This window comes from Diabrotica virgifera, chromosome 4 (assembly GCF_917563875.1).
Source record: "Diabrotica virgifera virgifera chromosome 4, PGI_DIABVI_V3a".
NCBI lineage: Eukaryota > Metazoa > Arthropoda > Insecta > Coleoptera > Chrysomelidae > Diabrotica > Diabrotica virgifera.
This window is the reverse complement of record NC_065446.1, coordinates 87,958,620-87,984,323: the sequence shown is the minus strand read 5'-3', so window position 1 is coordinate 87,984,323 and position 25,704 is coordinate 87,958,620. Positions and strand designations below refer to the sequence as shown.

Here is a 25,704-nt window from a genome sequence, read left to right as displayed (position 1 = left end):
CAATATTTTGGAACCCATCAATGCCACTAAAAACCGAAAAAATCTGAAACTGAAAGCTGAAAAACTGGAAGCTTAAGAGGAAATTAATTTTTACTGGCACTTGCTAAATTGTGCAATAAATGTCTGTGCGAAACGATAACACCGACGCAGTGGAACAACGCCGAAATCATCTTACTTCATAAGAAGGGAGATATCACAAGTATATAAGTTATTCACAAGAGTTATTACCAACGGGCTAGGAAGTAAGTTGGATTTCTATCAGCCAAGAGAGAAATAGGTTTTAGAGCAAGCATGGTACGAATGATCATCTACAAGTATTAAGAACGTAATAGAAAAGAGTGTCGAATATAACAAGCCATTAGTCCTGATATTAGTTGACTACGAAAAAGATTTCGACCCAATAAGTCATCAAAAAATGTTAAAAGCCTTAACAGAGTGCCGTATAGATCATCGCTATATAAACATGATTCTATCAAAATACGACAGCAAGTATGAAACTGGTAGATAAAAAGACCAACGCATTTAAAATAAAACGAGGAGTGCGACAGGGAGACATAATTTCGCCAACTGTTTACAACAGTATTAGAACATATGTTTAAGAACGCAAATCAGAGTGAAAAACGAATTAATGTCAACGGAAATAAGACGGAAAACAGGTGTGACAGAGGTCATAGAAAGAATTATGAGCCTAGGAACTGGGCGGGGCACATAGCTAGAATGTCGGATAACAGATGGACACAGTGAATAAAACACTGGAGACCAAGACAAGAAGCATATCGAAGTAGCGGTTGTCCGCCAACCAGATGGTCTGATGACATAAAACGGGTCACGAAGTGCGGCTTAGGCTGCACGGGTGAACCCCGGAGAACCTGAGCAACCCTGCTGGAGATTGGGTAACCAACCCCAGTGGAAGGCAGGGTCAGGGCTGACGAGGAAGGGAGAAATGGTCCTCAGAAAAGGGGGTTTTGCTATGGACCAGCAACCCATACAAGGAAAAAGAAAGACGCTACGAATCGAATACTATTGCCTCGGAATAGACATGAAACACGGATTAGACCCAAGCTAAGAAATAAGGACATTCTTTTAGACATATGGAACGTGCTAAGCTGGTTCAGGCCCGGAATTGCAACACATGCCATAAAACAGCTTCAAAAATATAAGATGGACGTAGATGGAACAAATATAAGATGGAACAGCGTCCAGGAAATGAGATGGACAGGATCGGGAAGCCTGCAAATGAAAAATTCCCTGGTTTTCTGGTCAGGAGAAGAGGAAAGGCACGAATTTGGATGTGGGTTTGTAGTCAACGGAAAACTCAAGTCTGCCATAATTGATTTCAAACCAATCAACAAGCGCATGTGTTCTCTAAGGCTGAAAGGAAAATGGTTTAACCTAACCCTCTTCTCAACCCATGCCCCAACTGAAAAAGCAAATGAAGACGACAAGGAGGAATTTTATGAAATTCTAGAACAACAGTACACAACGGAACCCAGACACGCCGTTAAAATCATACTGGGAGACTTCAATGCCAAACTAGGCAAAGAGGACCATCTTAGAGCGGTGATCGGCACACATAGCTTACACGATAACACTAATGATAACGGATCAAGACTGGCACAGTTCGCTGTAGCCAACAATATGGTAGTGAAAACTACACAGTTCCAAAGGAAAAATATACATAAAGTAACCTGGGTGTCAAATGACGGAATCACACGAAATCAGATAGATCACGTGCTTATCGACGGAAGACACTCTAGCAATATCATCGGCGCACACAGTTTGAGGGGAGCAGAAAGTGACTCTGACCACTTCCTGATCAGAATAAAAATGAGAACAAGGCTAAACACGAGATATCCAAAGCAACGCCAACAAGGAAACAGATGGAACATTTCAAGGCTCGATCTACCTGATAATGAACGCCAATATCAGTCACTGATCCAAAATAAATTGCAGACACTGAAAGAAGAAGAAGAAACATCAACACCAGAATTGACCATAGACCAGAAATGGCAAAATATAACAAACGCCATAGAAAGCGCCGCAGCGGAAACTATAGGGAAAGAAAGGAATAACAAGAAGAAAAACCAGTGGTTTGACCAAGAGTGCGAACAAAGCTTGCAGCATAAAGCAATCAAGAGGCTGGAGTTACTAACACGACCTACAGAAGAGAACAGGAAAGACTACAACAGAGTAAGGACTCAAACGAGAAGACTTTTGAGAAGAAAAAAGAAACAGTACCTAGAAGCACGAATACAGCAACTCGAGGAGGAACCTAGAACCGGTCAGTCTAGACAGTTTTATAGGGACCTAAAAACGATGACGGGCAACACGATCAACAGCCCAAGATTTATAAAAGATGATGCAGGACAATTGCTCACAGACGACGAAGAGATAAGCCGCCAATGGAGAAAGTATTTTGAGCAACTCTTAAATACAGAAAACCCCACAACGACAGGGCAACAAAGACAGTACCAGTTAGCCGAACTTGAAATACCAGGGCCCACAATAGCTGAAGTAAAGTCCGCAATTTCGTCGCTAAAAAACCATAAAGCTCCAGATATATATCATCTTATAAGAGAAGTCTGGGAAAGAGAAGAAATACCGAAACACTGGCATGAAAGCCATATAATACCTATTCACAAGAAGGGAGACAACCAAATAGGTCTGTCGGAACTATAAGGAATATCGTTGATTAAAACAACATACAAAATTATATCCATAATACTGTTTAGAAGACTAACTCCATATGCAGAGGAAATAATAGGCGACTACCAAAGCGGATTCAGACCGGGAAGGTCGACCATAGACCAGATCTTTGTCCTACGCCAGGTGTTGGAAAAAAACTGGGAATTTAACCGCGACCTACACCAAATCTTCGTGGACTTTAAACAAGCTTATGATTCTGTTAGCAGAGAGGCATTATGGCAGACTATGGTAGAAATGGGAGTACCTGGAAAGCTGGTACGATTAGCACAGGTGAGCACGGAGAACGCTTCCGCACGAATCAGAATTGGCAGCACCACGTCGGAGGAATTCCTCATTGACACCGGGCTTAGACAAGGAGATCCTCTCGTCCCCCTGCTGTTTAACTTCGCACTGGAACAAGCAGTAAGGAAAGCTCAGCCACAACTGACAAACGGATTTGCAGCCCAAGGATCCAAAATACTATTAGCCTTTGCGGATGACGTGGACACAATTGCACAATCCACCAGAGATGCAAAAGAAGTTTTCACCCTATTCGAGAACGGAGCCAAGGAAGTTGGTCTTAAGGTCAACGAGGACAAGACCAAGTACATGGTGGTTACGAAGAACCCAAGACCAAGGGTTAGACAAAACGTAACAATTAATGAATACAACTTTGAAGTCGTCAAAGAATTTAAGTACCTGGGAGCGATTACAACATCTGAAAATAAATATGAAAAGGACGTGGCAGCCAGGATCATTGCAGGAAACAGGGCATATTACTCATTAATGACCCTACTTAAATCAAAAATTTTGTCAAGACCAGCAAAAATAAGAATATATAAGACAATAATTCGTCCCACAATAAGGTATGGAAGCGAAACGTGGAATCAGCGGGAAACGACAAAATTACTGGTACTTGAAAGAAAGATACTGCGGACTATCTACGGACCTTGCAGAGACGAGACAACAGGAGAATGGAGAAGAAGACACAATGATGAACTCCAGACAATATATCGAGATAAAAACATAGTACGCTACATTAAAGCAAACAGAATACGATGGGCGGGTCACGTGCTAAAATCAAGTGACGAAAGACTTCTGAACGCCACATTCTGGGAAAGGCCCGATGGAAAAAGGTCAGTTGGTCGCCCAAGAAAGAGATGGAAGGACGCAGTAGCCAGTGATCTACGCAAAATGGGAGTACAGCAATGGGAAATAGCTGCTCAGACTCAGGACCGACAACAATGGAGGGAAATAGTAAACGCGGCCAAGACTCACATAGAGTTGTAGAGCGAAATGATGATGATGACGATGTTGGCGAAAAGGCCACAACGAATGCGTTTTCGGAAAAAAAATATACAGAGAAGTACTCAAAATAACTTTGAGCTGTAGACATATCAACTACACGTTGACCTTCTGTGTAGTCAGCTCTTGAATACTTAGTTGGGGGGAAACATATTTGGATTAATTCGGGACTACGTTTAGAGTCCTCTTGATTCCCATTTCAAATTTCTGATATTTTCAATTTTGTTGATTCTCCTTTGCTTATCGGCTGATCCTATATCTGAAGTGTACCTGAATTAGTAGCTGGTCTAAGCCACAGCATACACCTCGTCTACTTTTACCTCCAAAATGCTTGTTGCTGATCGCTATCTATCAAGACGTGGTCCATTTGATTCAACATCTTCTGCAGGAGATATCCAAGTGTATTTGTGTATCTTTCGAGGGGAAATAGGGTAGGAATGCTGACCATGTTTTTACTAGCTGCAAAGTCAAGAAGATATTGGCCGTTTTCATTCGTATTTCTATGTAGGCTATGTCTCCCAATTATTCCGATGTATTCTTTTTGAATTCCTAACTTTGAATTTATGTCACCTATTACTATTTTGATGTATATAGCTGCCAAACCTATCTTGCGTCTTTTAGAATCTAGTGTGTATTTTCCCCGACTCAACCAGCGCAATCTCTACATAGAGGTTGCCCGGGTTGAGCCTGGCCAAAATTTCTACCTCGGAAGGGAGAACATGACAAGACACGTCTTCTCCGCGTGCGAAGTAGTGACTAGAATATTGTCTATATCACTATATCTTGGACTAAACATGACGCAACCTGTCAAATGCCCTTTGTCACTTCTTAAACAAACAAATAGTCTTTTTTGTGCTTTATAGATTATGTTCATCAGTTCAATTTTCATTTTTAAACGTATATTTTCATGTATTCTAAGAAGCCCTTTATGCAAAGATAAACAGAGAATGACTTTTTGTCATCACAATCCATACAGGATACATTACAGGATATAAGTTGCTTGTCTCATCTTGATTTTCATTCCTCCAGCCTTTTTGTTTTGATTCTTCTCTTCTTCTTCATGTACCATGTCCTTTCAGAACGTTGGTTACCATCATAGCTATTTTAATTTTATTCACTGTCTGATTCTTCTCAGTATTAACAAAATTTGTAAAGTTGCGGTAACATATATTGTAGCACGGCTTTAATGACGCCGAAATTTGATCATTGTTTATAATTGACCAATGCCGTTTTAGTGAGATAGCGGTTTTAGTTGGGAAGCAGGACATAATTAGAGTGTAGAGTGTTGTTTTACACAACTATACAAACTTACAAACCTGATCATTATACTACATTGCTTACTTCAACTATAGGGCTTTACATTCACAGTAATTTGTTTCGAGCTTCTGTCATGTGTCACATAATATTAATATATCTACGTCATACGTTATTGGTATCTACAATAATACAAACCAAAGACGTATGAGGTAGATATATTAATATTATGTGACACATGACAGAAGCTCGAAACAATTGGCAGTCGATGAAAAGCCCTATAATCTGAGTACGGATTACTAATCTGTAGGTAGGTTAGTAGGGTGGTAGGGATGCCACCTCGGAGACTTATCCGTCGGGATTAGTGGACATCTGGACATTGCTACAAGTTTTCGTTTTTTTTTTTATAAATTTACAGTTGCTTTAAAAGCTTTATCTCCGATGCCCTTGAAGGATAAAAGAAGTATCGAAAAAGAAGGGAATATTTCATAAAAAATATTAATTTTTAATAACTTCAATAGTTTTTCGGTTTACCTCTTCTTTATTTTGGATAGTGTTAACATTTCTGCTAAATCCACGAACTTTTTGGTAGCTGTTTATGTTTAATTTATACTCTCCTTAAATGATTTCTTCAAAATTATACTTTTACTAAAACGAATACCCTAATATGGAAATCCAGGAAGTATGATCGTTTATGGTTTAACAATATCGTAGATTCAAATAAGAGTAAACTGAACAAATACTCGAATCAAGAAACCGTAAATAATTATTCTTGACCTCAATTAGTTGTATCTAATTTCTATATCTCATATGCACTGTTTTCAAATACATAATGTCAAGAGAGTGCGTGTGGTCGACTGGTGATAATTCAGTGCAAATTGTTAATGTGGCTAGGTTTACTGGCAAGTGAAAATAAGCATTTTATTTGGACGGTCTTAAGGCATTAACCGTTTTAAAAAGATTAGCGATCACCGATCACAATGACTTTGCCTACGTGTTGTGTTTACGTTCATGGCTACCGGGCAAGCAGGTGTAAACAGGTAAGCAAATTAGGTGACTGCACTGATCTGTTTACGAATCTAAATATATATCAAAATAAAGATTATTTAATAACAAACGCGATGATATAGTATTTTTCTTCTTTTTCATGTACCATGTCCTTTCAGAACGTTGGTTACCATCATAGCTATCTTAATTTTATTCACTGCCACCCTAAATAGCATGTTTGTATCAACACAATACCAATCTCTTAAGCTCTTCAACCATGAGGTTCTTCTTCGTCGTGGATGTGTTTGCCTGCTATTTTTCCTTGCATAATATTTTGCAGCAACTTATACTTGGAACCTCTCATTACATGTCCGAAATACTCCAGCTTTCTCTGCTTAATGCTTTTTATAATTTCAGTAATCTTGCTAATCTTGCGTTCTAGTTTTGTGGAGTTTCGAATCTTCTCTACCCAAGAAACTTTTAAAATTCTTCTATAGTATCACATTACGACAGCCGCGAAAGAAATAGGCGATTTAGATCGATGTTATTTACAGTCAAGGACTCGACACCATAAAGTAAGACCGAGAACACGTAGCAGCGAAATAGGCGAATCCTCAATGCCAATTTTAGGTCTCTGTTACATAGTACATACTATATAGTATTGCCTGCAATAAACCGTACGCAATTACTCATGCCTCATAGACCTATTTTATATGTTTTAAACTTTTAGTTTCAAAAAAATTTGATTGGTAAACAAAGGTGAAACTTGCTAAAAAAAATTACTTAATATTTTTTTAATTAACCTTTAACTACACGCGCTGGCGTATTTTGTACGCCAGATATAAGAATTATACTGCAAATATATTTAAAAATTTAATTTTTGACCTTGTTTATCTCTCTAACCTATCACTGGAATGTGCTTTACAATTTGGTTTTAAAATAGCTTCAGAACAACAATTTGGTTTTAGTTTCGTTATAATCGGCGTTATGTGAAGATCGTAATTTACAGTTTATTATTTGTTATTTCCGGTGGTGGACAATGTACGCCACTTGGCTTACTGAGAAGGAACTCCAAGTATTCACTGATGCCGAATAAGGTTTATAACAAACGACAAGTGTAATTTTTCAAAAAAAAAAACAAATCCGCTGTTTTAAGTGTATTTTCTTGTGGCGTATAAAGTACGCCACGCGTGTAGTTATGTTATAACTTGATGCGCGGGTAGTTAAAGGTTAAGGATAGCTATGAACATATAGGCAATACATACATGCAATACGTATTTGTGTATTCTACTTAAATATGATAAAAACATGTTTCATTCGGTAAACAGATGAGTGAAGGTCGGCCTAAATTCGCATCCCTTACTATAAACTTTAAAACTATGGTAAAAAAAAGTTTTTTAATCATACCAGACAGCGCTAAATTTCTGTAAAGTTAATTTTACAGAACCAGTTGATCAAAGACACTAAGGTGTTGTTTTCTAGAAAAGCAATCAGTATCAAGCGGTCTCTTGATTGGAAAAACACACAAGATACTCGTCTTATAGCTTTAAGCGGTAGGTATATTGACATAAAAAATTAAAATAGAAGTTCAATTTCATAATCTTTCTGAAAATCATTAATCTTCGCTGTAAGCGGTTCGTTTTCCTTGGTCTTTTTTCCGTCGACTACTATTTCATCACCAATTTAACTAGTAGTAACCAGATTCCCATCCATCTTCGTTGTCTGACTTCAAAAGAATAATATGTAGCTGTTAACGCATCGGATGATGTCTGAATGTTGAAAAAAATCAATTACTCATTTTCTTCTTTATATATCGTTTTGAATTAAGCCGGAAATTTACATTCTAAAAATCTTATTAAAATAGCTGTAAAATACAACTAAAGATAAACATTTAAACAGTATCTTAAAAATTACATTTTTCTTATCTCGTTTCGATAAAAGCAGCTAGCGTGAATTTAAAAATTTGATCGCAACAACTTGTGATTAATTTGGTCTAGTATCTAGAAATGATATTTCTTTAATTTTTTTTAAATGCATTTTTACAAATTAATATATCGAGTGAATTAACTTACCGTTTTGTCTATTGGATTTCTAAGACATAAATACAGTTTTGAGGTGATCTGAAACAAAAAGAATATTATTAGTAAATAACATAAAAATTAATGTTCTGCAAAAGATTAATATTATAGATAAGTAGAGATACAGCAATGATAAATATCATAACACAGCATAAAAGCATCTTTATCCTAGCACTAGAAAGTTTGCATTTAACTTTATTATACAGGGTGGGCCAAAGAAAACAGGCCAACAGTAGTTATTGGATTTTAAGGAAATGCCGAAACAGGTCGATTTTGACGTCATCCATCTGGGTGTGATGACGTAATCGATGATTTTTTTTTTAAATGGGAATAGGGGTAGTGTGATAGCTCATTTGAAAAGGTGTTTAATTCTCTATTCAGTAATATAAAAATTTAAATATTTATTTATACAGGGTGACCAAAATTCTTTTTTTAATTAAATTATTTGACAGAAAAAAAGAAGAATTTATGTAATTTATTTAATTCAAAATATATTTTATTGCTATCAGAAATCAGAAAAAAATGTTTATATCAGAAACAAACATTGATTTTCGCTTAAATTAAATGTTCAAACTTCCAAGAGGCAGGTGGATGGCGGGAGCTGGCTTGAACATTAAATTTAATCGAAAAGCAATGTTTATTTGTGAAATAAACATTTATTTCTGTGTTTGTGCAACAGTAAAATGTATTTTGAATTGAATAAAATACATACATTCTTCTTTTTTTGTCACGTAATTTAATTAATTTTTTTTGGACACCCTGTACAAATAATTATATAATTGTTTATATTACTACATAGAGAATTTAATGACCTTTTAAATGAGCTACCACACGACCCCTATTTCCATTAAAAAAATCATCGATTACGTCATAACGCCCAGATGGTTGACGTCACTAGTATGAAATATATATCAAAAATTGTAATTTAAAAATAAAAATCGACCTCTTTCGGCATTTTCTTAAAATCCAATAACTACTGCCAAATATCGAGGTGGACTGTTTTGTTTTGCCCACCCTCTATTTAATGGTATCTAGAATAATTTATTCTAACAATTTCCTAGTGCAAACGCTTGTTATTGGTAAGTTTAAAAATAAGAATCACTGCTATAGGAACTACCCTAAAATTGTATAGAGCAGTGTTTTCCAAACTTTCTTAGATCGGGGACCAGTTTTGACAAAAAAAATATATATATAGTTGGCAACCCCCTGTCTTATCATACCCAGTTCATCAGCTCATTCGCCATTTAATAACATTGAAAAATGAAAAAGAAGATCTAACATCTTCTAAGATTTGTTATAGGCGCTACATTAGGGCCCATATTTTTCAGGAATTGTTAAAGCGACTTTAGATAATATATTATGCGAGAAAACGTGATTAAACAGCAAATGTTGTCCTGCAGTAGTAAAATGGAGCAAACAGAGAAAATAGAGAAATGCAAGACAGAGAAACATTTACCAACCTTCAGAGGAAGACGGCACATAAAGAAGAAGTATGTGGCAATACCGTAAGACATTTTCTTATCAAGAAAGTGTTTGTTTAGCAGTTCTATATTTCGTGTACAGTATTATAACTTATTCCCATATAAAGTATCATCAATTTATCAACGTTGTAATTAAATTGTTGCTCATCTGCGTAACCTGTTAAAATTCTCGCATTTTGCATACATCCAATTCACACGGGAAACTAAATGAAAACTGTCATCACGAAGAAACAAGCTCTGTCTAGAGCAAATTAATTTATAAAGGTTATGAAGATATAAACAACAATGTATGCAATTAAAAAACTCAGATAACTCAAACTCATTAACAATTGCAGTTCATTAGGACTGCTTGATTTATTTTCTTCGGTAAAATGGTGATGAATTTTTAGACATGTTAGTTTTTGTGGTAGAAAAATTCATTAACGAATTATTTTCCAAAATGTTAGGAAAACTTTAAAATCGTATAAAATTATAGAGTAACGTTATAAAGGTCACATTATAAACGTTTATTAATTTATATTTAAATAATTATTTTCTTCCTATTGATTTCTTCTGATCGATTTCTATTGATTTTATTCATTTCTTAACTTTCTGTTTTATTTTACTATTTTTCTTCTAAAAATAGTTGGTGCCCAGTTCTTTATCAGCTAAATATTATGTCTTTATCTTTTCAATTATCTTATATCCTTATCTTTTACCCATATTGAAAGGCACTAGCTAATTTAATCACAGACAAATTTCGATGGTTCTATGTCACACTTCATTTGTCAGTTGGCAACTCTTGAATTTCATTCTGTCATATCAGTCTCATGGTGGGATATGTTTTTACAATATCTTGTCTACTTAAGACCATGTTTCTCTATAAAATTCATTTATATCGTCTAATATTTCTTGGGTTTTTCTGGACTCTATTATTAATTTTTTCTCCCTTTTCGGGAGGGGCCTTCTGAAGCCTTTTAAAAACATTGTCGGCAATGAACCTACAACCACGTTAAATCTACAAAAAGGGACTAAAAACTGCGGCTTCCTTCAATGTGGCAAACGCCTAGATCCACCTACACATCCAGCAAGCAATTCCACAGTGCCAAATTTATCATTTTGTTGCAAACATATAGGCAGGATTTGCTTATTAATATTAAAATATAATTTCAATATATATTTTATACTAAATAAATATGATTATTAGTTAACTTTATATTTTATTGGTCCCTTCCAAAACTCATTGTTCACTTTGTCGACTACGACTAAAAAAGGAACTACACCTACTGACCAAGCTAGGCGAAGCCTTAACAATTGGCACCCATAGTTAGTTGGAGTTTTACCACTTAGTTCGTCACAAATGCACAACAATTTTAACGAGATATTTCAATTTTTTCATTAAATTGATTGTTTTGAAAATTTGTACTTACTTACTTACTTACTTAGTCCTAAGCCTTTCTACCTTTAGGTGTAAGGCTGGTGGAATTGAGTTTGGCATTGTAGTCTCCATGCTTTCCGATCTTGCGTTAGGTTTCTTGCACTTTCCAATGTCAATCCCTTCTTCTCGATTTCTTTCCTGATTTCATCTACCCACATAACTCTTGGTCTCCCTCTTGTTTTTTTTTATGTTTTTGTTTATCAAAAAATGTTTTTTATCCTAAGACATGTTTGAGTTTACGAAAATGTTATTTAGAAAGTTGAGTAACTTTAGTTAGATGGCTCTATTTCAATAGTTTTATTTGACTGATAGGCCTACACGTAAAAAAACGGTATTACTCATTATGTTATTGTCTAAGTAATAAAGTCAACCAGTTTCTTTAAACATCTATTACCATTGCATAAATCCATATGTACCTATTTTCACAATCTGTTTTCGTTGGAATCGAAACATTGGAAATTGGAAATCGTTGGAATACAACAAACCGGCATATTTATGTTTCGTGAACCTTAAGAAAGCATTTGACAGGGTCACATTAAAGGACGTTATCTACTTGTTATACTCGAGAGAGGTTCCTCTGGGAATAATTAAAACGATAGAAAACATCTACTAGAACAACACAATAAAAGTAAAAGTGGAAGATGAACTAACTGACCCAATTGAAGCCGGCAATGGGATAAGACAGGGGGATTTCTTGAGTCCTTTATTGTTTAACCTGATCATGGACGAAATAATAAAAAAGTAAGAAATAAAAAAGGATACCAAAAGGGAGAAAAACAACTTAAAATAATCTGCTATGCGGACGATGCAATACTAATCTCTCAAAGTGAAGATGATTTACAACGTATGCTGCACCAATTCAACATAATCGCCAGAAAATTTAACATGTTAATTTACTCAAAAAAGACGAAAATGCATGGTTATAACAGCAGATCCAATAAGATGTAAATTGGAGCTGGAAGGTCAGATAATAGAACAAGTGATGGAGTTTAAATACCCAGGCATCACACTATCTAACTACGGAAGGCTCGAAACAGAAATGGAAAATATCGGAAAAGAAATGAAAGGTAGAATTTACAAAACAGTCATCAGACCAATAATGACATACGCGGCAGAAACACGACCCGACACAGAGAGGACAAAAAGATTGCTCGAAACAGCGGAGATGAAAACCCTTCGAAAAATCGATGGTAAGACTCTACGGGACAGAGCTAGAAAGAAGTACAGATATACGACGGAGGTGCAAGGTGGATAACATTAATAACTGGGTAAGAAACAAGAAACAAAAGAATAGAATGGAACGACCACATAAGCCGAATGACAACAAATAGGGTAGTCAGGACAGCGAGAGACGGTTCCATAATAGGAAGACGATCAGTGGGAAGACCACGAAAACGATGGAACGACAACTTACTAGAGGCACATTGAAAAAACAGACAGTCGTGTCTATACAAAAAGAAGAAGAAGAAGAAGAAGAAGAAGATCATAAATTGTTTTGTTTATCAAAAAATGTTTTTTATCGTAAGACATCTTGGAGTTTACGAAAATGTTATTTATGAAGTTGAGTAACTTTCGTTAGATGGCTCTATTTCAATAGTTTTATTTGACTGATAGGCCTACACGTAAAAAAAAACGTTATTACTGATTATGTCACTGTCTAAGTAATAAAGTCAACCAGTTTCTTTAAACATCTTAGATTACCATTGCATAAGTACATATTTACCCATTTTCACGACCTGTTTCCCCCGTGTAATCTCCACAGCAGATCAGTGTATTTCATATTCTGCAAGCCGGTCATTTTATTTGCAAGTCCTGTTCTGGCGGAGCTTGTCTCCCACTTTATCCTGCTTTCTCTTTTTATATTTTTTGCACTTGTCCTCGAGTATTTTCGAAAGTTTACGTCGCGAGAATTCAGTATGAGGTAACACGTGGGGGAAGTACAGAAAGAAAAAGAGCTGTTAAACAGTCAAAATCGAATACATCGGTCACATCATGAGGACCAGTGAGAGAAATATGGAATGATGCAACTAATTTTACAGGGAAAAGTAAAAGGAAAACGCGGACCAGGAAAACACAGGATTTTCTGGCTGAAAAATCTACGTGAGTGGTTCAACACTACAACCACCAATCTCTTTAGAGTGTGCAAAGTACAGATTGCCATGATGATCGCCAACATCGAAATGGATAAGCACTACAAGAAGAAGAGGATGTTTCAGCTTTTTTTCGCGTTACTAGTAGAAGTTTCAATTACAATTCAATTAATAGAAAATCAACAAATTTTTGTAAACATCTTAGATTACCATTGCATAAAGTCCATATTTACCCATTTTCACGACCTGTTTTCCCCCGTGTAATCCTCAAAGTAGATCAGTGTATTTCATATTCTGCGGACCGGTCATTTTATCTGCAAGTCCTGTTCTGTCGGGGCTTGTATCCCAGTTTATCCTGCTTTCTCTTTTTATATTTTTTGCGCTCGCCCTCGAGTATTTTCGAAAGTTTACGTCGCGAGAATTCAGTATGAGGAAGTACGTGGGCTTTTCTTTTTTTGTTACGGAAAATTAAGTCTGAACGAGCCGCATGTGAATGTGTGCTCTGGTTAGGACAGAAGTTGAAAAATGCCCGTGCGCCCTATATAGTTTTTTCGCGGGTATAAATCTTCCAAACGCTCTCTTCTGCCTTGTTTTTTACGGGGTGACACTCAAATTTCACTTAATTTAGGAAAATACATAGATAAGAAAAATGGTTTTCTGCTCTTAGCGAACGAACGAGCATCACGCTGACAAGGGCCTAACGTATTCTTATCGAAATGTATTTCTTTTCTAGTCAAAATGAAAATATCTACTGTGAGAAAGCAATTATTCACCCTAAAACAGTTTTTTTATACACGTTTACTTCCAAGTTATGGTATTTTTTATAAAACTCCATTTTTTCTTTATATTTTAATCTTTTTCCTTGTAGCCTTTCAGGACTTTGAATTCTGTACCTATATTATAAACTGGCCATTTAACCCAAATTCTCAAAGTATAAACTAAATACGACTTCTGGTACCCCTTGGTCATGGCCATGGTCTTGATAGCTCGAAGCAAGCAGGGCCCATTTGTGAGCTCTTCAGATATTATTTAGACCTACCAATGGGGCTCCATTTTAGGGGGTCCAGGAGGGTCCCTGTCATACAGACTAAGACCATAAGGATCTCATCTTCGATGTTTCTGGGGCCCAGGTTATTCTAATCTTTCATATCTGCTAGAATCAGCAAGGGCTCCAAATCTGTGCTTTTCCTGCGATTCCAAACCTCTAATCCTTTCGTAATCTGCCAGTCGGGATCTGCTATCACTGATAGACCTGTGTCGGGCACTTCCAGAGCACATATGAGGTTTCCTTCTCCTCACCACATAGACAGCATCACGTCGTCTTAGTGGGGCATCTGCTAATCAAAAAAGATATAGATGCCGCCTGAGTCTACAGTGGCCGGTTAGCAAACTGATCACCAGAGAGCATCTTCTACTATTTAGAACGAGAAGTTGAGTTGTAAGACTTTTCTATGACCCCACTATGTGGAGTCTAACCTACCTGGTACCTGGAGCGCTAGCCCGGGAGTCCTGGAATCTCCGCAAAAAAGCTCGACTATCTCGACCAGTATTGAAAGACAGTCTAATCACAGGTTCGGGTCCCACAGACAGAGTAGCACAGAGAACAGGAATGAGTCTCGTCTTGCAAGGATGTGGCCCGTTCGTTCCCTTCCACATCGTTGTGTCCCGGTAGCTACATCAAGTAGCTAAGAACCAGCTTAATGCTGACTTTGGGTGCTTTTAGAACCTTTAGCGCTGCTTGACTGTCAGAGCAGATACAGACGGTCCTGTAGTGCGTGAGCAAGTCCTACCTATTATCTCCCAAACAGATACCCGGATCGCAAAGATCTCGGCCTGAAAGAGTGATGGATAGGAGCCAAGAGCCTGACTAGACCTAAATCCGATCCCACTATCATCTACGCCTGCTCGCTCGTCAATAATTCAGTACTCATCTCTGTACCAGGTGACCGCGCTCTAACGGATGAGTGGAGATTGTCGTTCCACCCATTCGTTCCGCTCAGGAAATTGAAACAAGAAGGAGTATGAGAATTCAAATTGAGGGGCCATACTGTTCTGTATCACAGAAATCTGATACCCGTAGTCTCTAAAGTTTCTACGGGTCTAGCTCAGGCTCTGTTCGTCCTAGCTAAAACTCTCTTGGGGGTGTTGTTTTTGTGTTTCCTACTTGCAAGTGTTTAATTTATTTCTGAGAAGTAAGATGATCCTCTCCTTTCCCTTCCGGCTTTTCCACTTCCCATCCCAACTCACATATCTGTGATATTGCACTTCAATTCAATTATTTGAACATAAATATGTAAGTAAGTGTTTCCTTCACAATTATTAGTGCCTCAAATCCCCAAGCAAGAACATCTTATAGCATGGTTGTCTCTGATATGGGATTCTGACATTCTCCACAACTTTGTATCCAAAATATCTTGTTACTTACTGACATATGTAAACTGAGTTGTAAATACTGAAAAACACAACAATAACGACGAATTCCCATTTATCATTTTTCACCCGTTGGAACTTACAACATTATAAATATATTTTTATGATCTGCTTTCTATTACTTTTATTTTAATTGAGTATTTATTTAATTAATTATTGGATTGACGTAAATCATACATAAACAATTAATAAAAAAATCTCAGGGTGCCTTTTTGTCATAAAAATTAACTAAAATTATCTTAGGTTATACTTATCCTTTCTCGTGGCTTCAGTATCTCTTAGTTGATCCTTATCGGGATAAAATAGGAAAAGGAAATAAATAGAAAAATCATAAATAAGCACATACAAATACCTTTATTATTAAAAGCAATGCTCTGAAAATCTATCAATTAAATCCTGTGGGCATAATTGTCCAAATGAAATTTTTACCATATAATTAATCTAATTTAAACAAATATTTATCGCTTTGTTCCTGATACCATTTATAAAATAAGCCTAACAAACAAATTTAGGTATGTATTTGCAAAACTACTTATACTTCCTATTAAATTATTGAAATGTTGGAATCTTAATTCATATGTTTTTACGCAAATATTTTAACTTCTGATTATAAAGAACATCTATCACATAAGTTATTGACTGACCTTTTTGATTCACACACAATGATGTCTCCTCTTGACCCAAACAGCTCTTCCTTGTTGATTATGTTAGGCTACCAATCAAAGCCCTCTCCGTTCTCAGCATCAATCCAGCAGCATACCAGCAACTATTTCTCCAAAACACAAGCCAGGCCGGTTTTGACCAGTACTCGTTCAATAAACTCCAAAACTCTCTCCTCCCTTTCTCTCAATAATAATCTCCTGAGACCCAAGTATCTTTTTTTACTTGGTGTCACAAATAATTTTAATAACGATAAATCTTGTAACTTACTTTCTTGAACTTTACAGAATCAAAGAGGTATTTCTTCTCGATTTGATTTGTCTCTCGTTCCACTTTTCAGCTACTCTCCACTAACAAACAAAACCACTAGTACTTGCTTCTGAACTATCCGCGAAAACTTTTCGACTGCCCTTCCCGGATGCCGGCAACACAATTAATATTTCTTTTCCAAACTGTCTCAACATTCAAACTTCCCTTTCCCCATTCCAAATTGCCAAGCCAATCAGAAACATTTCTCTTTCCACATTCCTCTTTTTCATTCGAAAAACCAGGCATTCTTTTAAACTATACTTCTACTCATCCTAATCACTTTCCGGAAATTATACAAATACTCTTGTGCTTAAACAAACAGTCTTAAAATTCCAAATCTCTCTACCTTTATTTTCCTAAAAACTAATAATTACAGCTACCTGTGGATTTTACCTTCCCGTAACAAACAATATTTTTAAATTATAATCCGAAATAAATTGTCATTTCACTTCACTGTATTTACAAATGTCTTTAAGTCTTCAGGGAAAAACTCATTAAGGAGAAACCCACGGCGTAAAAGCTACCTTCTACTAAATAGTTACAAATCAATATACAGGGTGTATCAAATTTATGTGCCCGCGTTATAATTAAAAATTTAAATTTTTACTCTTTTTTAAAATTAATTAATTTTAAAATTTAAAATTTTACAATCTTTGATTGATAAAGTGATACATAATAATATATTATAACTCCATAACAGTGAGTATAGCTGTACTTCTCTACATGAATAAGTGTTTTATTTTGAACGACTAACCCATTAGTAATTTACATAGATCAGATTGTTGTGTGTCAGATATTTAATTATGTTTAATTTTACGTTGTTATTAATGTCTATAAGAAATATCAATTTTCAGTAGTAATTACACGAGAGCTCTAAAATTATCGATTTGTATCCCATTATCGATTTGTATCCCGAGTGACACTTTGACAGTTTTAATTTCACGACCCGAAGGGGAGTGAAATTATGTCAAAGTGTCACGAGGGCAAAAGAAATCAATAAGTGTAATTTGATAAGATTATTTCATGAATAAAACTGTTTTTTTTTAATAATTTTAACTAATATTTTAGTGATATATTTACCTGAATATTTGCTAAACCTGTTCCTGGTGTTCTCTTTGACAAGTTGTAAAACATGAATTGTCATTAATGCCACTGAATGTTCATTTTTTCGTAGCAACGTACATAATACTGACGTACATAATACCTGACGAAGAGAAATTATCAAAAATTATCGGCATTAATATCACAAGAGAGTGAGAATAAATTGACAATAATGCGACAATTTTTCGAAAACTTGTTGTCTGGCATAGACTCGAGTGGCTATTGCCCAAATGACAATAAGTTTGAGAAACAGTGGAGCATTATTTTCTTATTTATTCTTAGTATCATGTGATATTCGTAAGGTTATTTTTTAATACTTACGTATAAAATTCAAGTCTTTGAATAAAAACATTCAGTGACATTTCCCAATTGGTGACACACATTATTCAATTTGTCAAAGTGAACAGCACAGCTTAGCAAAAATTTTTAGACGAAGATATTAATAAAATATTAGTTAAAATTATTTATAAATACAGTTTTATTCATGAACCAATCTTAACGAAGTAAACTCGAGCGCTTAAATTTGCCGATTTGTGTTCTCCTTGTGACAATTTGACGTTAGATGCAGAACTAAAAGTTTATTATTGATATTTTCTTAAATGTGTCAGTTGCCAAAACTAGGAAACTGGTTGCAATTAAACAGAAACAATCTACTTAAAACAATTCCCACTGTAATTTTGTACAGTAGAAAATTACCGCTGTAATAATAATCTGATTGGACAGAAGAATTTAACACGTGATGAAAAATCTTACTACACGATTGGAAGTTAAAATCATTAAAACATAATGGCTGTAATTTTTATTCTTGTAGGTTTTTATTGGTCAGAATCTCTATGATGAAATAATCAATAAAAATCATTTTTATATAAGCCTCGCGAACTCATCTTTTGACAGATAATCCCAGATATTAAGCTCAAAATCGTCGACGTTTAACCCGGCACCTGCCACGTGGCTGTGCAAGGCATCAACTGCCACGTGGGGTGCTCACAGCACCCCTTAAAAATTTTCTGTGAGCTACTTGTTTATAAACAAAATAATGTGTTGAGTTACACAAGAATATAAAAAAAACATGTTTTATTAACTTATTAGCTACTAATAAGTTAATATACCGTATGTTCCCCGTGTGGGATGCGGGCCGCTTAGTAGAATACACCCACAGGATCTCCTACTAGTCGTAAGAGGCGATTACAGGAGCAGCTGACCGCTGTCCCTCCCTAACATTCCATCTCAACCTTACCCATTATCTCTATCCTCAAACCTATCTCATCCACACCCCGAGTGACGGATGAGTCCTATTGACCGTGTTTGGAGTGGAAGGGGTCCACTTTGCGTGGGGGGTGTGTATGGCATATTGTCGCACACCCTACACACAAACTGCGTAACCTGCGCCTCTCCCCATTCAAACACTCCTAATTTCCCGCTACCAACCCGCACTGGCCAGCGTGGTAGTGAAATGGCTAATTTTCCCCCGTAAATGACATGACACAAACTAGAAAAAGGCCCTTAGTCCCCGGCGGCCCAACGGTCCCTGGTGACGGTAGCCACCAGATCGGGCCAAGGGCAGAGGGTGCAAAGAATCACCGGGATAGACACGGCTACCATGGACAACGAACATTGCATATTGCCACTTATAACGTAAGAACGCTTGCAACTGAAGATAAGCTCATTGAATTACAGGAAGAACTTAACTGCATAAAATGGGATGTACTGGGACTTTCCGAAATACGAAGAAAAGGAGAAAACCAATTAGTTTTAAAATCAGGGCATCTGTTACATTCCATTGGAGAAGACGATAAGGCAGTTGGCGGCGTAGGTTTTCTCGTCCACAAGAAACACCTAGATAAAATTATAAAAATAGATAGTGTAAGCTCAAGAGTTGTGTACCTCATACTAAAATTGAACAAGAGATGCTCTATTAAAATTATCCAAGTATATGCACCCACGACGAGTCATAGCGATGAAGAAATAGAAAACTTTTATGAAGATATAAATAGAGCTATGGAAAAAGATAAAACCCACCACCTAATCTTAATGGGCGATTTTAACGCTAAACTTGGATATAAAGAAGATAACGCAGAAGTGGCTATGGGCTCATTTGGATATGGTGAGCGAAATGATAGAGGAGGTATGCTACTAAATTTTTTGTTGCATCATCGGCTATACGTGATGAACACATTTTTCAAAAAGAACCAACAACGTAAGTGGACGTGGGCTAGTCCAGATGGCATAACAAAAAACGAAATTGATTTCATCATCACAAACAGAAAAAATATTATCCAAGATGTTACAGTAATCAATAAAATCACTGTTGGGAGTGACCATCGGTTGGTTAGAGCAAAAATATTGATCAACCTTAGACAAGAGAGGACAGCAATGATAACAGAGAGGCCTTCTAATAAATGGGAATCGATAGAAGATAGTGTAGCTTATCAGAATCTCATAACTTCAGAACTGAAAGAAGTAGAACATCTAAATGAAAATGCATTAGATATAGAGGTGACAAACATGCGAATAAACAGTGCGATTCGAAATGCTCATAGCAAATATAAGGAAAAAAGAAAAAACAAGATAGATAAACTTACTCAAGCTACTAAAGACCTTATAAACAAAAGAAGAGAATTGAAAAACAAATACACAGAAAATTTTGCAGCACTTAGACAGTTAAACAAAGATATCACAAAATCCATTCGAAAAGATGTCAGAAATTACAACACTGAACACATAACTCACGCCATTGATAAAAATAAGAGTTTAAAGGTACTGCGCCGACAAATGACTGAAGGATCGAAAAATATTTGTAAACTTGTAAATAAAAAAGGAGAAATAACAACAAATAAGGAAGATATTTTAAAAATTGCTCAAGATTTTTACTCAGAATTGTATAAGCGAGAAGAACTTCCAGATCCTGATCAAAGTCAAATACCAAAAGTTCAAAATGTAGGCTCAGAAGACATCCCAGACATCACAACAGAGGAAATAAAATCAGCTCTCTCGGAGATGAAAAACAATAAATCACCTGGAGAAGATGGGATAGTCATTGAACACATCAAAGAAGGAGGAGAAACGTTAATAAATGTGTTGAAAAAGATGTTCAATGTTTGTTTGACAAGAGGCGTAACCCCCTCTCAGTGGCATAATGCAATAATAACCATAATGCATAAAAAAGGTGACATTTCAGATCTGAAGAACTACAGACCTATTAGTTTGCTCTCCCATACATACAAACTATTCATGAAGATAATAACAAAACGGCTTGTGAACAAACTGGATAGTTACCAACCTTGTGAACAGGCTGGGTTCCGCTCCAGATACGGAACAAACGATCATCTACAAGTTATAAAAACGCTAATAGAAAAGTGCACAGAGTATAACAAGCCTATCTTTCTTATATTCGTGGATTATGAAAAGGCGTTCGATACTATAGATCATCATAAAATGCTTCGAGCATTGGCGGACTGCCGCATTGACTACCGATATATCGCCTTGATTAAAAGTATCTACGAAACTGGTACAGCTTGTGTTCGACTTCATGAAGATACCAAGAAATTTAGAATAGAACGTGGAATTAGACAGGGTGATACTATCTCCCCGAAATTGTTTACAGCTGTTCTTGAATATATGTTCAAGCAAATGGAAGGAGAGGATAATATGGGAATCAATATAAACGGGGAGGATCTGAACCACCTAAGATTTGCCGATGACATCGTTTTAATATCTGATAGAGTTGATAAAGCTACAAAAATGCTGCACACGCTCTATAAAGTGTCAAAAACAATTGATCTTAAAATTAACACCTCAAAGACAAAATTTATGACCAACCTTGTAGTCAGCGATAAAATTCAGATTGGGAGTCATAGCATCGACCAAGTAATAGCTTACAAATATCTAGGACATGAGATTCGCTTAGGCCGAGATAACCAGACAACTGAAATACAAAGAAGGATAGGTCTTACATGGGCTGCCTTCGGTAGATTAAATAACATTTTCAAGTCTAATATTCCAGTTTGTTTAAAAAGAAAGGTCTTTGACCAGTGTGTTTTGCCGGTTCTTACATATGGTGCAGAAACGCTAACTCTGACAAAAAGAACAATAAATAAAATAAGAGTTACACAACGCGCTATGGAAAGATCAATGTTAGGTATTACCATCAGAGATAAAGTACCAAACCTAGAAATAAGAAGAAGAACAGGAGTCACGGAGGCAGTTGAAAGAATAGCCATGGCTAAATGGGCTTGGGCAGGACATGTTGCCAGACTGACGGATGACAGATGGACCAAAAAGATTCTGGAATGGCGACCAAGGCAGGAGGCATATCGAAGCAGAGGACGACCACCGACTAGATGGACGGATGATATCAAGCGCATCACCACAAATTGGATGCAAGAAGCTCAAGATAGAAATAGGTGGAAATTTTTACGGGAGGCCTACGTTCAGCAGTGGACAAATATAGGCTAGTTGATGAACCCATAATAAATGAAGTGATGTAAAATATCTAAGAAAATTAAAATTTATTGAGTATAGAGAATATATTAATAATTTAGATCAGTTATTACAATAAAAAAATGTAAATCTGACCTGTTTATCAAAAACATAAAAAAATTTTACTGCCAGATGATGACACATTACATTCGAATTTAGAGCTACAATTTCAGAATGACACTAAATAACCATTTTAAACACAAACAGATCTATGCTATACAGTGCCGGTTTATGCACTGGGCGCTTGGGGCGGGCGCCCAGGGGCCCGGGCCCCGGAGGGGCCCGTAAGGCCCGTTCCTTTTACTAATAAAAAAGTAAAGTCCTCTAAATAATCTACGTATTTTCCAAAACAGAAAAAAAAGTCGACGAAATACCTGCGATTTCGAAATGGTCTGATTTTAAAACTGATGACTTTATACAAACTGTGAACTTTTAAACAAAAAAGTGATTCCTTAGAACATTGTAAAAAATGTTTGAAGATGGAGAAAAAGCTTATTATACAAGATTAAATAAAAGCAACTTTTATAGAGAAAACCCAATGGAGGCAAAGAAAAGAGAGATTGGCTAATATACGACGCAAGTGTTAAAGCTGTTTATTGTTACCTGCCCTTGCAAATTATTTTCATTTGAAAAAATAGTTTAACTGAATTTGGATGGACCCACTGGAAACATTTCAATATTTTGCTCAAATCTAACGAAGAAAGTAAATTTCATCTGAACTCTATGGTTACATTAATGACAAGATTATCATTAATATTAATTGGAGTTATAGAAGCTGGCTTGAAAGAGCAAGTAAAATGCGAAGCTGACTATTGGATAAACGTCCTAAGAAGAGTTGTTGTCACTACTAAATGACTTGCTTCTCAAGGACTAGCTTTCAGTTGATGCAATGAGGATTTAATGAGTCATCATAAAGGAAATTACTTAAGTTGCCAACTAGGCTAAATTTGACTACTTCTTAGCTGAGCATTTACAACGGAATGCGAATAAATAAAAAGGTTCAGTTAGCTATCTGTCTCACCAAATTTGCAATGAATTCTTGAAAGTAATGAAATCAAAGCTTGTAGAAACTTTTGACGCTGTAAATGCTTTAGTTATATACAGTAGTCCATCAAACCCATTTTTTCCAGATAAGCAATAACAAGACGAAAAATTAACAATTAAAAATGAAGCCAAGACACTGCTGAATAAAATCTTTGAGACAGTTCTATTGACACTGATTTGGACAAAAACTTTGGAATGAGTTAATGCAAAAGCAATACGTGAACGTGAAGAAACTGTGGACTTAAACGTGTCAATTGGAGTAGAAATAATGACATCTATTTTGGGATTTGTTGGAGACGTAAGAAATATGTCAAGCGAAATTGAACTAGAAGCCAAAAATATTTTTTTGCGAAGACGAGGATATATGCTACAAAGATGTTACATCAGCTGTTATATGATTTTCTACGCTAGATAAAGAAGCAATCAAGACGTCAATTAATACTTTATATGTGAAATATAAAAAATATGTTGATGAAACCAAAGAGAACTTGTATAACGAAATTACCCATTCTATAACATTATGTCAAAAGTTGAACAAACATTTATAAAATTTGGTGTCATCCCATCCAGGATGTAAAGATTGTAAAGGCAACATTTCCCAATATTTTACCTTTACTGCAAGTATATTTCACGATACCAACTTCTAATGTATCAGTTGAGCTGTCTTTTTCGGCTTTAAAAAGAATAAAAATATATTTAACGCCAAATTTGGGTCAAGAAAATCTAGACGCATATCACTATGTATTGATTGTATTATAAAAAATGAAGACCTGAAGCAACTGAATTGTGACAGTATTATCTGACAGATTGCTAATGCCTAGTCAAGCAAAAAAGTGAACTAATTGTTGTCATTGATGTATTTTTTAGAATATATTTTTTGTTTGTCATGTGTTGTTTTGTGTAACTTTCTGTTTTTTTTATACATTTTTAAATGTAATTTTTGGAATATTTTTTTACGTTTGGTATTCTTCTTGTTTGCTAAAAATTCTTTATGGATTTTGCGAGTATAAATACATGAATGTGTTTTCTTGTAAAAAAATCTGACAACGAATAGCAATTAAGGGGCCCCTAAATATTCAGCGCCCAGGGCCCGAAGTTAGGTTAAACCGGCACTGATGCTATATAATATTACTGAAAGCTATAGTTTAAGTATAGTTCGAGAAATTTATATTGTGAAACAGCTTTAAGGTCGGCAAAATTTGGTATTCTTTGTCAAAGATGTTTTAAGAGGCGGTTCGTTTGATGACATCTGTTTTTCACACCCACATAATCGGTCCCCTCAGAAATTTACAAGATTTACAAAACTTTTAGTTCAGTAGTATGTCTTACTGGAGTATAGGTGTGTGATTTAAAGCTCGATAATGGAGTGTAAAATGTTGTTTAATTTAAGATTAATTAATTAATTAATAATTAATTTTAGCACATACGATATGTCCTGCTTTAACGGTATATCTAAGTAAAAATAAATATTTTTAATTACATATTTAATCACCAGAAAAAAACAACCAGCCTCCGAACTATATTAAAGGGGAACTAGCAGGACTTACAAATCTGACCCGTTTCACTGTATTGGTTATAGTTTAAGTAACCAATACAGTGAAACGGGTCAGATTTGTAAGTCCTGCTAGTTCCCCTTTAATATAGTTCGGAGGCTGGTTGTTTTTTTCTGGTGATTAAATATGTAATTAAAAATATTTATTTTTACTTAGATATACCGTTAAAGCAGGACATATCGTATGTGCTAAAATTAATTATTAATTAATTAATTAATCTTAAATTAAACAACATTTTACACTCCATTATCGAGCTTTAAATCACACACCTATACTCCAGTAAGACATACTACTGAACTAAAAGTTTTGTAAATCTTGTAAATTTCTGAGGGGACCGATTATGTGGGTGTGAAAAACAGATGTCATCAAACGAACCGCCTCTTAAAACATCTTTGACAAAGAATACCAAATTTTGCCGACCTTAAAGCTGTTTCACAATATAAATTTCTCGAACTATACTATGACGCACAGGACGGTTAACAAATTTGAAATACCAAATATTTGATGAAAATGTGTTATGGGGTGCTGGTAGCACCCCACGTGGCAGGTGCCGGGTTAAAGAAATGGCATAAAGCGAATTATATTTCATTGTTTGTGAAGTTTTTTACTTGAAAGTAAATATTTCTCTAAATTATATCTATTTTGTCTGTTCTGGAATCCGCCATGTATATATTTCGTGGATATAAATCTCCTAAAATGCTCTCCCCTACCTTGTTTTATATGTCATCCGATAGGTCTTGAATAATCAGTTGTACGTGATCTGGGAGTATGTTTCGGAATACTAAAACACTTTATTTCATACGCCTATTGCAAAATTTAACTGGTGTATAA

The 25,704-nt window shown here is 35.7% G+C and overlaps 1 protein-coding gene across 1 annotated transcript in view; it reads right to left on the bottom strand.

Moving 5' to 3' along the window:
- Positions 1-25,704, bottom strand: part of LOC114326289 (leucine-rich repeat and immunoglobulin-like domain-containing nogo receptor-interacting protein 2) — a 502,239-nt gene that overhangs the window by 180,015 nt on the left and 296,520 nt on the right. The window contains exon 3 of the mRNA XM_028274595.2: positions 8,304-8,351. Coding sequence (XP_028130396.1) covers positions 8,304-8,351 — 48 coding nt within the window. The remainder of the gene's footprint in view (positions 1-8,303; positions 8,352-25,704) is intronic.